This window comes from Octopus bimaculoides, chromosome 6, assembly GCF_046866305.1.
Source record: "Octopus bimaculoides isolate indiv1 chromosome 6, ASM4686630v1, whole genome shotgun sequence".
NCBI classification, from domain to species: Eukaryota; Metazoa; Mollusca; class Cephalopoda; order Octopoda; family Octopodidae; genus Octopus; species Octopus bimaculoides.
In genome coordinates this window covers 109,612,218-109,629,127 of record NC_142933.1, presented here as the reverse complement: position 1 = coordinate 109,629,127, position 16,910 = coordinate 109,612,218, and the positions used below count along the sequence as shown (strand labels likewise).

The 16,910-nt window shown below is 36.8% G+C and overlaps 1 protein-coding gene across 2 annotated transcripts in view; it reads right to left on the bottom strand.

Moving 5' to 3' along the window:
* Positions 1 to 16,910, bottom strand: part of LOC106870438 (nuclear pore complex protein Nup85) — a 40,983-nt gene that overhangs the window by 12,377 nt on the left and 11,696 nt on the right. For both annotated transcript variants that reach the window (XM_089354409.1, XM_089354410.1), the window contains exons 7-12: positions 16,358 to 16,479; positions 14,621 to 14,746; positions 8,386 to 8,514; positions 6,290 to 6,421; positions 2,783 to 2,886; positions 1,167 to 1,250 (exon numbers count right to left, since the gene is read on the bottom strand). In XM_089354409.1, coding sequence (XP_089210535.1) covers positions 1,167 to 1,250; positions 2,783 to 2,886; positions 6,290 to 6,421; positions 8,386 to 8,514; positions 14,621 to 14,746; positions 16,358 to 16,479 — 697 coding nt within the window. The remainder of the gene's footprint in view (positions 1 to 1,166; positions 1,251 to 2,782; positions 2,887 to 6,289; positions 6,422 to 8,385; positions 8,515 to 14,620; positions 14,747 to 16,357; positions 16,480 to 16,910) is intronic.

The following is a 16,910-nucleotide window of genomic DNA, read 5'->3' as shown; positions in this document are numbered from 1 at the left end:
CCACACCAAAAAAGGTCAATTAAAAGAAAAATTATATTTATAGAGGGAAGACTGTCGAGGGCTGCTGGAAGGATGTTTAAGGGGCCACATGAGGCCCTGGGAGCCACCATTGAGAACCACTGATCTAACAAGATGAAGGGTGAAGTCATTAACAATATAAAACAACGAACAAAGAGATTTCTCCACCACATTCACACACTAACACAGGACCACATGAACAGGTACACCCCATCACACATCCATCAACACCACCACCACCATCAGAGATGCTACATGGTCATTCATTCAGCTAGAAACAGCAGCCAAATCTCTCAAAGCATACAACTTCTATCTTCAGTAAATGACGACAGATTACACAATGGTATACAAAGAGGATGTATAGTCGTGGCCGGAATGCCTGTGATCATAAGGCTGCTCCATCTGCTAGAAACAGCAGTCAAATTTCCTTTGAATCACGTGAACCATCTTAAAAAAAACAGAAACAACTCATGATCCACATATAATACAATGACTGAAAATAAGATGAGATGGTCATGGTTAGAAAGCCTTTGACCAAATTTCTGCTGAATGAAAAATGTCTTAGGGCTAAACAACATCACATATAGGGAAATGAATACACACACCTACATCTTAACACACACCACTATACACACACACCACTATACACACACACCACTATACACACACACACACTACAACTGGCACTCCATCAGTTACAACAGGGGTTCCATTTGAACAGCCTGCTCGTGAAAATAATGTGCAAGTGGTTGAGTACTCCACAGATACATGTCCCCTTAATGTAGTTCTCCAGGAGATTCAGCATGGCACAGAGTGTGACAAGGATGGTCCCTATTGAATTACAGGTACAACTCATTTTTGCCAACTGAGTGGAGTGGAGCAACATGAAATAGAGTGTCTTGTTCAAGGACACAAGGCATTGCTGGGAATTGAACTCACTGCCTTACGATCGTGAGCCAAACACTCTAACCACTAAGCCATGTTTCTTTACTTACACACACACACACACACACAGTCGCTATACATCATACCTCTCCATGAGCTTGTCATCATATTATTATTATTTTTATGTTGATTCCATTAATGAGACATAAGACAAAAAAACACATCCAAGAGAAGAAATTCAAGAGAAATTTGGTTGAACTAACGGTAATTTCTGTGGTGCCAGGAAACCACTGTGAGTCAGAAGATCAGCAAGGTGCGCCGTGAACCACCAATTGTCAAGGTAAGTGCTGTAAAGATATTAGAAAAGGGAAACATGAAAATTAGAAAGGCTTCTTAAAGAAATATTTTAAACTTTCATCATCATCATCATCATCCAACATGCTTTCCATGCTGGCATGGGTTGGATAGTTTGACAGGAGCTGGTAAGGCCAGGAGCCACACCTGGCTCCAACTGCCAGTTTTAGCATGGTTTCTACAACCAGATGCCCTTCCTAATGCCAACCACTTTACAGAGTGTACTGGGTGCTTTCTATGTGGTATCAGCACCAGTGCTTTTTACATGGCACCAGCACCAGTGCTGTCTCTAAATAAATTAAACAAAGAATATAGAAGTAAAGATTAAATTTACAATTGTATTAAAAGATTCAAACTAAATTTCACAGGACACTGAACCAGACAATACCTGTATAGTGTTGTAAACCTTAACTTTTCCATGCTTGCATGGGCTGGACAGAGTTTATTGAAGCAGATTTTTCTATGGCCAGATAGTCTTCCTGTCACCACCCCTGGCCTTTTTCTAAGCAAGGGAATAATCTATTTATGGCCAGACATGTTTTTGCAGAATATTGGAAATGAATCACACAGCTTGTATGATAGGGGGTCATTTAAAAATGTCACGTAATGTCAAGATAGAGAGATACAAACATACATACACATATATATGCACGCACGCACACACACATACATATATATATATATTGATGAAGGAGATGTTCTCTATGTGGCCTGTGTGTTTTCTGTACTCGTTTATCATTTTGTCTACGTTTTGTTTGCAATATCATGTACCCAGATATGCATCTATATTTACAGGTAGATGTAAGTATGTACATACATGTACGTATATATGCATATACTCATTTATTATATATATATATATATATATATATATATATATAACAGGCTTCTTTCAGTTTTTGTCTCCCAAATCCACTCGACGATTTGGCTGGCCCAGGGCTAAAGACACTTTCCCAAGGTGCTACCCAGTGGGACTGAACATGGAACCATGTGACTGGGAAGTAAGCTTCATACTACACAACCATACCTGTGCCTTATTGTAGTATAAATTAGTTTGAATTCTATTTTATTTATAATCCAGGTAATTAATTATAACCAGGTGAGACAAAAGCTGATCAATGTCTTGTGCATGGATTCAGTAAATGGAAACGTGTGTGTGTTTGTTTGTTTGTTTGTTTGTGTGTGTGTGTGTGTGTGTGTGTATGTATTTCCTTGTCTTGACATTGTGTGATAGTTGTAAATGAGTGTCACTGCTATACAAGCAGCATCCTTCATTTCCAGTATTCTGCAGAAAAAAGGTATGGCTATGGGGAAATATTACCTTTGCTTAGAAACAGATGGGGGTCAGCAACAAGAAGGGCACCCAGCCGTAGAAAATCTGCCTCGATAAACTCTATCCGATCCATGAGCTAGGGGACATTATGATGATGTTTGCAGCATTAAAATAACATAATGCGATTGAGGAAAATTGAACATACAATTAAAAAGGAGAGAGAAAGCTATAGAATATAAATGTAGGACTCACCAGCAGCTGCGAATCATTTGGCTAATGTCAAATTCAAACAAAGCAATAAGAATATTGTCCAACTGAGCCATTCGGTTGTCTCCTCGATACATGTCGATGCAAGGCTGGAAAGCAAAGAGAACACTTCAACAATAAGGATTAGCGAGTGAAAAACAATTCTGTCACTTTATTTACATTATTGACATTTGACGATTATTTGTTCTCGTCTTGTTTGCTAACACAATGTTTCGGCTGATATACCCTCCAGCCTTCATCAGGTGTCTTGGGGAAATTTCAAACCTGGGTTCTCATTCATCATCATCATCATCGTTTAACATCTGTTTTCCATGCTGGCATGGATTGGACGGTTTGACTGAGGACTGGCGAACCAGACCCCAATCTGATCTGGCAGAGTTTCTACACCTGGATGCCCTTCCTAATGCCAAGCACTCCGAGAGTATAGTGGGCGCATTTACGTGCCACCGGCATGAGGGTCAGTCAGACAGTACTGGCAACAGCCACGCTCAAATGGTGTTTTTTATGTGCCACCTGCAAGGGAGCCAGTCCGGCGGCACTGGCAATGACCTCGCTCAAATGTTGTTTTTCACGTGCCACCGGCACAAGTGCCAGTAAGGTGACGCTGGTAACAATCATGCTCAAATGGTGCTTTTTATGTGCCACCAGCACAGGAGCCAGACAGAAAGCCCTGGCAATGGTCACGCTCGAATGGTGCTTTTAACATTCCACTGGCACGGATGCTAGCCATGTGGTGCTATCATCAGCCACATCAGCGAATTTGATTTTGATTGTGACAAATAATTACAGAGGCATCAAGCTGTTAGATCAGGTTATGAAAGTTACAGAGAGGGTCATAGCCCAACTAATTAGGGAGCAAATCAATTTAGATGAGATGCAGTTTGGGTTCGTGCCAGGTAAAAGCACTACTGATGCCTTATTTCTAGTGAGACAGCTGCAGGAGAAATACCTAGCTAAGGATAAACCTCTGTACCTGGCTTTCATTGACATGGAGAAAGCCTTTGACAGGGTCCCCCGATCCCTTATCTGGTGGTCAATGAGGAAACTTGGGATAGAAGAATGGTTAGTGAGAGCTGTGCGAGCCATGTACAGAGATGCTGCCAGTAAGGTGAGGGTTGGAAATGAGTACAGCAATGAATTCCGGGTAGAGGTAGGGGTCCACCAAGGTTCCGTCCTCAGCCCCCTCTTATTTATCATAGTCCTCCAGGCAATCACAGAGGAGTTCAAGACAGGATGCCCCTGGGAGCTCCTCTATGCTGACGACCTTGCCCTAATTGCGGAGTCACTATCAGAACTAGAGGAGAAGTTTCAGGTGTGGAAGCAAGGTGTAGAATTGAAGGGCCTTAGAGTCAACCTAGCTAAAACCAAAATCCTAATAAGTAGGAAGGTAGATAAAACACAAACCCCTTCAGGTAGATGGCCCTGCTCAGTATGTAGAAAAGGAGTAGGTAGTAACTCTATAAGATGTACCCGGTGCAAGCTATGGACACATAAGAGGTGCAGCAACATCAAAGGCAGGTTAACTAGCAAGTTAGTTTTTGTTTGTGGCAGATGTTCAGGTGCAATAAAGACTGTAAACAAACAGGAAACAACTTCTATCTCATTCCAGTGTGAAAAACTAGAGGTAGTCGATAGCTTCCGCTATCTGGGCAACCAAGTTAGTAGTGGGGGGGGGGGGTGCGCTGAAAGTGTAGCTGCTAGAATAAGAATAGCCTGGGCAAAGTCTAGAGAGCTCTTACCCCTGCTGGCGACAAAGGGACTCTCACTCAGAGTAAAAGGCAGACTGTATGACGCATGCGTACGAACAGCCATGCTACATGGCAGTGAAACATGGGCTGTAACTGCTGAGGACACACGTAAGCTCGCAAGGAATGAAGCCAGTATGCTCCGTTGGATGTGTAATGTCAATGTGAATACCCGTCAGAGTGTAAGTATCTTGAGAGAAAAGCTGAACATTAGAAGCATCAGTTGTGGTGTGCAAGAGAGACGATTGCGCTGGTATGGACATGTGGTGAGAATGGATGAGGATAGCTGCCTGAAAAAGTGCCACACCCTAACAGTTGAGGGAACCCATGGAAGAGGTAGGCCCAGCAAGACCTGGGCTGAGGTGGTGAGGCAAGACCTTCGTACATTGGGCCTCACCGAGGCGATGACTACTGACCGAGACCTTTGGAAATGTGCTGTGCGTGAGAAGACCCGGCAAGCCAAGTAAGATCGTTGCCAGTGCCCCTGGACTGGCTCTTGTGCGGGTGGCACATGAGATGCACCATTTTGAGCGTGGCTGTTGCCAGTACCGCCTGACTGGCTCCCGTAGGATTTTCGAGTGAGATCGTTGCCAGTGCCCCTGGACTGGCTTGTGCGGGTGGCACATAAAAGACACCATTTCGAGCGTGGCCGTTTTCGTGCGGGTGACACGTAAAAGCACCCACTACACTCTCTGAGTGGTTGGCGTTAGGAAGGGCATCCAGCTGTAGAAACTCTGCCAAATTAGATTGGAGCCTGGTGTTGCCATCCGGTTTCACCAGTCCTCAGTCAAATCGTCCAACCCATGCTAGCATGGAAAGCGGAAGTTAAACGATGATGATGATGATGATGATTTCACTTGCTTCAACAGGTCTTTGCAAGCAAAGTTTAGTGTCCAATGGAAGAAAGGTATGCATAAATAGGCTGGTTACACTGCTGGCATAGGCCACGGGTTATGGTCTCACATGGCTTGCTGGGTCTTCTCAAGCACAGTATATTTCCAAAGGTCTCGGTCACTAGTCATTGCCTTGGTGAGACCCAATGTTCGAAAGTCGTGCTTCACCACCTTATCCTAGGTCTTCCTGGGTCTACCTCATCAACAGATTCCCTCAACTGCTAGGGTATGACACTTTTGCACACAGCTGTCCTCATCTATTCGCACATGACCATACCAGCACAGACATCTCTTTTGCACACCACAACTGATGCTTCTTAGGTCCAACTTTTCCCTCAAGGAGCTTACACTCTGTCGTGTATGCACACTGACATTACACGTCCAGCAGAGCATACTGGCTTCATTCCTTGCAAGCTTATGCATGTCCTCAGCAGTCACGGCCCATGTTTCACTGCCATGTAGCATGGCTGTTCGTACACAAGTCATACAGTCTACCTTTTACTCTGAGCGAGAGGCAGCAGAGGTAAGAGCTCTCTGAACTTTGCTCAGGCTATTCTTAGTCTAGCAGCTACACTTTCAGAGCATCCACCCCTGCTACTAATTTGGTCACCTAGGTAACAGAAGCTGTCCTAAGGTATTTTTCGATATTATTATTGTTATTATTATTATTATTATTATTATTACTGTTCAGGTCACTGCCTGGAATCAAACTCGGAATCCTGGGGTTAGTAGCCTGCACTCTTAACCACAGTCTTTAGCTCTGTCAGATATTGTCAAACCATCCAACCTGTGCCATCATGGGTCGGATGACTTGAAAGGATGAGGTTTTAATGATGACAGAAGTCTGGACTTACCTGTATATAATGTTGCAATTCCATGGTCTTTACAACAGGATTTTGGTAAAATAGTTTGGATACCAACATATGGAACCACGTTTCACAATAGTCTTTCATTTGGTGGAAAACTGTTTCTTCTCCACATAAAATCTGAAAAAGAAAAAAAAGAAAAGAAACCGAATAATCATAGATACCTACATTAATTAATTAAATAGATAGTCTAAATGGAAATTGATAATGTCAATAATGATGATCATCATGATGACGGTGATGATGACAATGATGATGGTGACAAAAGGGGTTGTTGGCACTCCGTCGCTTACGACGTCGAGGGTTCCAGTTGATCCGATCAACGGAACAGCCTGCTCGTGAAATTAACGTGCAAGTGGCTGAGCACTCCACAGACATGTGTACCCTTAACGTAGTTCTCAGGGATATTCAACGTGACACAGTGTGACAAGGTTGACCCTTTGAATTACAGGCACAACAGAAACAGGAAGTAAGAGTGAGAGAAAGTTGTGGTGAAAGAATACAGCAGGGTTCACCACCATCCCCTGCCGGAGCCTCGTGGAGCTTTAGGTGTTTTCACTCAACAAACACTCACAACGCCCGATCTGGGAATCGAAACCGCGATCCTATGACCGTGAGTCCGCTGCTCTAACCACTGGGCCATTGCGCCTCCACTACAAAAGGGGTAACAGCAAAGATAATGAGTAGAAAGTTAAAGAGATGGGGCAACATTGGTTGTTTGGTTTCTTTTCTTCCCTTCCATCTCTTCATCTCTTCCTATTCCATTGGTTATTGTTATCTCGGCAGCAGCAGCAACAGGGTTAATGTGTCAAAGTGTCATGGCACTCCACCGGTTACGACAACAAGGGTTCCAGTTGATCCGATCAACGGAACAGCCTGCTCATGAAATTAATGTGCAAGTGGCTGAGCACTCCACAGACACGTGTACCCTTAACGTAGTTCTCGGGGAGATTCAGCATGACACAGTGTGACAAGGCTGGCCCTTTGAATTACAGGTACAACAGAAACAGGAAGAAAGAATGAGAGAAAGTTGCGGTGAAAGAGTACAACAGTAGTTGCTACTCGTCACCTTGCCAAAGCCTCATGGAGATTTAGGTGTTTTCGCTCAATAAACACTCTGGATTTCGAAACTGCAATCCTACGACTGCAAGTTCGCTGCCCTAACCACTGAGCCATTGCGCCTCCACTGTCGAAGTTTAGAACATCAATATATGTAGTGGTTTTCATTCTAAAGTTGGTAGGAAAGGACGTATGCTGAGAGAGATAAGACTAGCCAACAGAGGAAGCAGGTTGAAAAGTTCACAAATATTTGGTAGCATTATTGGAATTGTTGCTGTTGTTGTTGATAATGATGTTATTGCTTAGTCACAGTTCTGCATCCATGAAGCAGACCAATAATCAAAGAAAAGGTGGTGGTGTCACTCTTCCTGTTGACAAATCATCCACTTGCTTCATGCCTTCACAGACATGTAATATAATAAGAAATCCCTTACTTGAAAAAGCAGGGAAGGGTTAGCAACAGGAAATGCATCTGGCTGTAAAACAATGCATAAATACCATATACGTATAGGATATATGCTCCAGCATGACCACAGCCGTATGGCTGAAATGAGTAAAAGAGTATATATATCACCATTTAACGTCCCATTTTCCATGCTGGCATGGGTTGGACAGTTTGACAGGAACTAGCTAGGCAGAAGACTGCACCAGGCTTCATTGTCTGTTTTGGCAGATTTCTAACGGCTGGACACCCTTCCTAACACCAACCACCTTGCAGAGTACATATACACACAAACAAAACAGGCTTCTTTCAGTTTCCGTCTACCAGATCCCGTAGCACCATAGAAGACACTTACCCAAGGTAGCACGTAGAGAGACTGGATGACCAAACCCAATGCAAAAGAATGTCTCTCAGAAATATGTGCCACAAGAATCGATGGGGAAAGGTCTTGCTTAAACAATTCCTACCCAAACTGGTATTGGAACTGAGTTCTGCCCAGAATCACAACAAATCATCATCATCATGAGTCACAATAAAATAACATCATAAACAAAACAAAGAAGACAACAAAAGGGAAATTTACTTTAGCCATGTTTTCTAAATGTTCGTTAGCGATGAAATCTCCACTCTTCAAACGTCTGCTGCATTCGTCTCGCCAGTGTCGCCATTTCATTTCAAATTCTGGCAGAGATCGACCCTGAGATACAAAATTCTGCAAAATAGAACAAGAGAAAAAAAAAACTATTTTAATTGGAAAATATCTGTTGAAAACAAAAATTCATTTTTATTGGATTTGTTTAATTTGTTTAAAAAAGTCCATTCAATTTTAAGGAAACATATTTATTTTTATTGAACATCTAAACAGACTGGAAGAAGTGGTGGGTAGGGAGGGAGGGATAGATGGAGGGAGGAGGATATCACACACATATATATATATATATATATCTATTTCTTTATTGCCCACAAGGGGCTAAACATAGAGGGGACAAACATGGACAGACAAATGGATTAAGTCGATTACATCGACCCCAGTGCGTAACTGGTACTTAATTTATCGACCCCGAAAGGATGAAAGGCAAAGTCGACCTCGGTGGAATTTGAACTCAGAACATAGCAGCAGACGAAATACTACTAAGCATTTCGCCCGCCATGCTAACGATTCTGCCAGCTCGCCGCCTTATACATATATATATATATATATATATATATATATATATATATATATATAATAATAATAATATTAGGGACAAAATCCAAAATTACAGGTAAAAAACTCAATTAAAATCAATTTATAAAAAATTAAAATTAAATTGAGCCTTAGAGATAAGGTATATATAAAATATATAGTTTTAGGGAAAATAACCAATTTTCAAGAACTCATCGATGAAAATCCACTATCACATATAGAAAAATTAATAATTAAAAGCACAATAAATGAGTATAATATAAAGTAAAGTAAATATCATAAGATAAATATAATAAAAAGATTACACGTGTTTCATAACCAATTTTCAAATAGAAAAGAAATTTAAATCGATTAAAATCAATTGAGATTATCGAAAATAAGTTCTATTCAAAAATATAGCTACTCGTCAGATCGTAAGTAGAACAATAATTAGATATATATCTCAACCAACAATAAGTACCAAATGAATTAATATGAAATACTTATTATATAAAGATAGAAAAATTATTTAAAAAATATCATAATATCAAAATAATAACCATTCAATAATCATCCCTTCATCCATTATAATAACATGTATATTATATACAAAAAACATCTTACATAAATTATCATTGTTTTAAATACAAGTTGAACGAAGTTTAAGTTTAAAATAATAATGAAGATAAAATTAGTACATATTTAACCGGTGTAATAGTTAAAGCTATACTATTTAAAGCTAAAGACGTTTATTTAATTATAATTAAAGATCAATTGAATAATAGAAAAATATATATATGTATATATAAGTATATATGTATATGTATATGCATGTTTTTTCTGTATATATATGTGTATTTTTATGTGTATGTATATATGTCTGTATATGTGTATCTATATAATATGTATATTTGAGAGCATGGGAGGATGAGTGTGTATTTATATATATTATTCTTTATTTTTATATGTGTGTATGAGTGTATTTGTTTTTATATGTATATTTTGGTAGGTACATGTGTGTATGTGTAGATATATATTTATGCATATATATATATTTATGGTAGTGTGTATGTTTTGGTCTATATGTGTTATATGTATTTATATATATGTGTGTATGTATGTTTTTATTTATGTATATGCTTTTATTAGTGTTTATGTGTATATATGTGTGTATGTTGTGTGTATATACGTATATTATTTTGTATATTCGTATGTATATATGTTTATATGTTTTTTATATATAAGTATGTATATTTGTATATGCATGTAAGTGTATATATATATGTGTGTATGTATGTATATGTGTGTGTATGTATGTATGTATGTATATATGTATATATATGTATATATATATATATATATATATATATATATATATATATGTATATGTGTATGTATGTATGTATATATGTATGTATGTATTAGGGTGTGTGTTGGGGTATCTATTTAATTATTCTAGTAGCTATATTTTGTTTTTATTGGTAGGTTAATATTTTAGAAAGTTTAAGGTTTTATATTACAATGACACTACGATTTTGATAAGACTAAATCAATAGTAGTATTTTAGTTTATTTCATATTATTTAATTTACGACTATTAATATTTTTATTTATTTATTATATATTAGAATTTAATATTTATTAATATGTTTTATAAGATAACTATAGTTTTTTGTTCTTTTTATGTTGTTAGTTATATAAATTTTAAATTTTTCATTCATTTATTTAAGTATTATTATTTCATTCATGCTTTCGTATTCTATTCTCTATTTTAACGTTCTTTTTTAACGTAGTATTTTCGTGCGAACTCTTGCTTAAAACGCTATAGCTATTAGATAACGTCTTAGTTTTCAGTTTGAAATACGGAAAAATTTGGATAAGTACTGTTTTCACTTTGCTAAAGATTTTCTATTTGAAAATAATATGTATTCTTGTTTTTATACCATTCATTTGGTTCTTTATAGATTATTTTAATAGATAACTTATTTAACACTAAATAAGTTATAGTTTCATTTCAACATAATATTAGAACTTCGATTGGAATAGTGTTGATATATTTTCAATTATTTTTGATTAATATTATTTGATTAATTATTAATCTTTATAGTTTATAATATCGTTAAAGTTTTTTTAAAAATGAAAACTTTGTATATATATATAAAGTTTAACCTTTTATTCTTAATAATTTTTTCTTTCCTAATTTTTTCATTCCTAATTTTTTCCATTCATAATTTTTTCATTCATATTTTTTATTATTACGTTTGTAGAAATAAATAATCTTGTATTTTTCTATTATTCAATTGATCTTTAATTATAATTAAATAAACGTCTTTAGCTTTAAATAGTATAGCTTTAACTATTACACCGGTTAAATATGTACTAATTTTATCTTCATTATTATTTTAAACTTAAACTTCGTTCAACTTGTATTTAAAACAATGATAATTTATGTAAGATGTTTTTTGTATATAATATACATGTTATTATAATGGATGAAGGGATGATTATTGAATGGTTATTATTTTGATATTATGATATTTTTTAAATAATTTTTCTATCTTTATATAATAAGTATTTCATATTAATTCATTTGGTACTTATTGTTGGTTGAGATATATATCTAATTATTGTTCTACTTACGATCTGACGAGTAGCTATATTTTTGAATAGAACTTATTTTCGATAATCTCAATTGATTTTAATAGATTTAAATTTCTTTTCTATTTGAAAATTGGTTATGAAACACGTGTAATCTTTTTATTATATTTATCTTATGATATTTACTTTACTTTATATTATACTCATTTATTGTGCTTTTAATTATTAATTTTTCTATATGTGATAGTGGATTTTCATCGATGAGTTCTTGAAAATTGGTTATTTTCCCTAAAACTATATATTTTATATATATATATATATATATATCATCATTCAGTATCCACTTTCCATGCTGGCATGGGTTAGACAGTTTGATCAGAACTGGTAAGCTGGAGAGCTGTACTAGGGTCCTGTCTGATTTTGGCTTGGTTTCTACAGCTATATGCCCTTCCAAATGCCAACCGTTCCAAGAGTGTAGTAGTGCCTTTTACATGTCACCAGCATAAGCCACAACTACGATTTCACTTGGCTAGATGTGTCTTCTCAAGCACAGCAATACATATATCATCATCATCATCATCGTTTAATGTCCATTTTCCATACTGACGAAGTCTGGAGAGCCAGCAGCTGCAATAGGCTCCAATCTGATCTGGCAATGTTTCTACAACTGAATGCCCTTCCTAACGCCAATCACTCCGAGAGTGTGTGCTTTTTACGTGCCACCAGCACAGGAGCCAGTCAGACAAGCCGGGCATCAATCACATTCAGATAGTGCTTTTTACATGCCACCAGCATAGGGGCCAGTCAAGGGGTACTGGCATTGGCCACGTTCAGTTGGTGCTTTTTGCATGCACTGGCACAGGAGCCAGTCAGGGGGCACTGACCACAGCCACGATATTTTTTGAACAACGCAAGAAACAAATAGAGAAATGAGACCTCTATTTGTTTCTTTCATTGTTAAAAAAAAAGTTTGTTTTCTTATGTTCTCATTTTTCATTTTGTTTACGTTTTTTTGACGTCCTGTACCCATATATGCATGTATATATACATATGTAGGTATGTACATGTATGTATATATATATATATATATGCATATATATATATATGCATATATATATATATATATATATATATATATGCATATATATATATATATATATATGCATATATATATATATATATATATGCATATATATATATATATATGCATATATATATATGCATATATATATATATATATATTTATGCATATATATATATATATATGCATATATATATATATATATGCATATATATATATATATGCATATATATATATGCATATATATGCATATATATATATATATATATGCATATATATATATATATATATGCATATATATATATATATATATATATATATATATATGCATATATATATATATATATATATGCATATATATATATATATATATGCATATATATATATATATATATATATATGCATATATATATATATATATGCATATATATATATATATATATATATGCATATATATATATATATATGCATATATATATATATATATATATGCATATATATATATATATATATATATATATATATATGCATATATATATATATATATATATGCATATATATATATATATATATATATATATATGCATATATATATATATATATATATATATATATATGTATGCATATATATATATATATATATATATATATATATATATATATATATATATATATATATATATATATATATATATATATTTCAGGGGGACAAGTTATACATGTGTGATTGTGTGTATATGTTATAATGTGGATCCTCGCCTACTTGTATGTTGTCATCAGCACTGTAATATTCTTGTCACCACCATTATGTTGTGGTGGTATTCCACGTCTTATTATCTTTGACTTGTCTATTGTGTTATCGCTGATAGCTCCGCAAGATGACTTTGAAACTTCTACCTTGATGGTGACTCAAACTCGTATAAATCATGCAACTCACACAGACTCCAACTAAGAACTCGTACAACAACTCTACTACTACTGACCTCTCCTACGACTGACTGTCCAGCTTTATAGTGGCTGTACCATTTGCGCTGCAACAGTATGTAAGAATCTGGCAGGCGTGAAGTGGATTCAATCCACTATACACAAATTTGAATCAACACTGCGTCAGAAATTTTCCCGCGGTGGAACAACGGTTTTCGAAGCGGTGTCTCCACCACTTGACCCTTTTCTGACCTCTTCTACTCCATCTAGAATAGAGATAAACAAGACCGCCATCTAAATCCTTTGCACTCACTACCCTTCTCCATAGCTATAAAAACAGGAGACCTCCAAGCAAACTTCCTCTCTTTCTCTTTTTAGTCACCATCTGTGACGCCTCGACAACTTAGTCGCTGGTTGGTGGCGACTGGGCATCTGAAGCCATGGACACAAGCAGGCATACGAGCTCGCATCCTTTTCTCTATAATCCTACCATCTCTCTCTATATATAAATACTACTATGAGAAAGTGTACATACAGATACAAGCAGAAATTCTAAACCTTGTATGCTTTACATACAAACTGTTATGCTATTACACTGGCCTACCCGTCGTGGTATGGCAACAATTAAAGTAACGGGAAATAAATACTTCTTATAAAAATGTTGATCATCGTTCTATCAATAACCTTTACATTGGTGACTCTTCACAAAAACTTTAACCGTTACAAGTATATATGTTTGTGTCTCCTTTTCTTGACATTATATGATAGTTGTAAATAAGTGTCCCTGTCATACAAGCAGTGTCCTTCATCTCTAGTTTTCTGTCAAAATATGTCTGGCAATGGAAAAATATTAGTTTACTTGGAAATAGGTGATGGGGTGGCAACAGGAAGGGCAACCAACTGTAGAAAATCTGGCTCAAATAAACTCTGTCTGATCCATGCTAGCATGGACAAGTGGACATTAAATGAGGAAAATGAAGATATTTTAGTATTTTAGTAAAGGACAAAAAAAAAACCCCCAAAATGTTTTGTAGCACAAAGTAAAACTTACAGCTAACTGAGGCATTTTACGCATTAGTTCTTCTAAACTGGTGAAGCTATCGATGTGACAGGATGGATGAAGCAAAAACAATTGTCGAGCTTCATCAACACTTCCCTGGAGTAATAAACGGTAAATCTGAAAATACGAAGAGAAATAAATTATTAAACAATCTTTAATAAAAAAAAATTACTATTTTTAAATCTCGCAACGTGAGTATTCAGCAACAGTACTTTGTAGTAAAGATTATTTGCCTCGTTGCCAGTGCCCCTGGACTGGCTCTTGTGCGGGTGGCACATAAAAGACACCATTTTGAGCGTGGCCGTTGCCAGTACCGCCTGACTGGCCCTCGTGCGGGTGACACGTAAAAAGCACTCACTACACTCTCTGAGTGGTTGGCGTTAGGAAGGGCATCCAACTGTAGAAACTCTGCCAAATTAGATTAGAGCCTGGTGTTGCCATCCGGTTTCACCAGTCCTCAGTCAAATCGTCCAACCCATGCTAGCATGGAAAGCGGACGTTAAACGATGATGATAACATGGCAGTCCTGGTTTAGGACGAATGTTGCTATAATTTAACCCCAGGAGACATCATCCTCCAGCTGGCTATACGACACAATTTGTGTCCTTATATTTTCGAACAAGGGTGCTAGATTCCCTCATTTGAAAATATAAGGATACAGATCATGTCGTATGGCCAGCTGGAGACGATGTTTCCTGGGGCTAAATTATAGCAACATTCGTCCTAAACCAGGACTGCCATGTTATGTTGGCAAGCAATCTTTCTGTTTAAAAAACAAACATTCTGGGCAGAATAAATCATTTCTGTAATTTTATTTCAGTAAAATATCTTTCCCACTTTTCCAGTTATTATATTTAAATACTGAAGTCTGGCACTGTCCTACCTCTGCTCTTATAGGCCAGTAAGATTTGGGCTACTACGAAGAGGATAGACCATCAATTGGCTTGATGCAAAGGGCCATGGAGAAATCCATGCTTGGATTATCATTATGAGAGCATATTCGAAATGAGATAATTCAAGAACAGAGTGGAGTGAATGATGTGATCACAGAATATCGAAACTACAAGTTTCACTAGATCAGACATGTTACAAGGTTCACAGACAACAAATAGACCCATGAAGTTGTTGAGTGGTAGCCAAGAGATCAGAAAAAGCCACTTGGAAGGCTCCCACAAGAGGAAGATAATTCAATCAAGCAATTTGGGTCAAGCTGAAAAGAATGGTGCAATCAAGACAGAATTGGAAGTGCATTGTGATCAGTGGTGTATAACATAATCTGATGATCTGGTCAATACCATCATACTGGGATATTTCAAATTGGGCAACATTCCCTTTAATCATAATGTCATAAGCTGCACTGGTTGGACTGTTTGACAGGAGCTGGTAAGTCAGATGCTTACACCAAGCTCTCATGTCTGTCTGTGTGTCTTTGTATCCGTCTGTGTTTGTCACAACGCACACACACACACACACACCTCCACCACTTAGCAACTGCTGTTTGTGTGTGTATGTCCCTATAACTTAGCGGTTCAGCAAGAGAGACTAATAGAATAAGTAAGTACCAGCATAAAAATACTTCAGTATTGAATTCAACTAAAACCTTTCAAGGTGGTGCTCCAGCATGGCAGTACACTGCAATGACTAAAACAAAGAAAGGCTAAAAGGAACAGCTGCTTACATTTTCTTCTTCCTATACTCAGTATACAAAGAGATGAGGATGATACTCACAGCTTCCCAGAAGCGTGGATGGTTCTCAGGTTTTTCATTCTGTATTATTTCTGTAGCCAACTGGTTCCCTTCTGTGAAGTGCCACCTGATCCATCCTCGTAGCTGGCGTATTGGGGCAGCACCTGAACAATTACACACACATATGTATACATACATACACACACACACGTGTGTCAGTCAAGATTGAGACAGGCACAACATCTGTTGGAGACTTGTGTTTAGTTTAATATTTAATAGAAGAGGGAGAGAGGGAAAGTGAAAGTAGGAGGAGGAGGAGGAAAGGTTGACAGATGAAGAGAATAAAACGACGTGAGAGAAAGAAGAAACAGAAAAAGAAAAGAGTGGGGAAGATAGAAGAAGAAAAAAATGGGAGGAATGTAGTTAGGAAAATGAAACAGAAGAGGAAGAAATCAAGTTAAACAAATGGAGCTGGTAAATCCTTGCAGGAAACCTAACCGAGTTTTCAAGATCCACACAAATATTAGACAGAGATAAGTAAAATTTTTTAATATAATTTTCTATGCAACATTCCGAGAGATAAAATCGCACCATT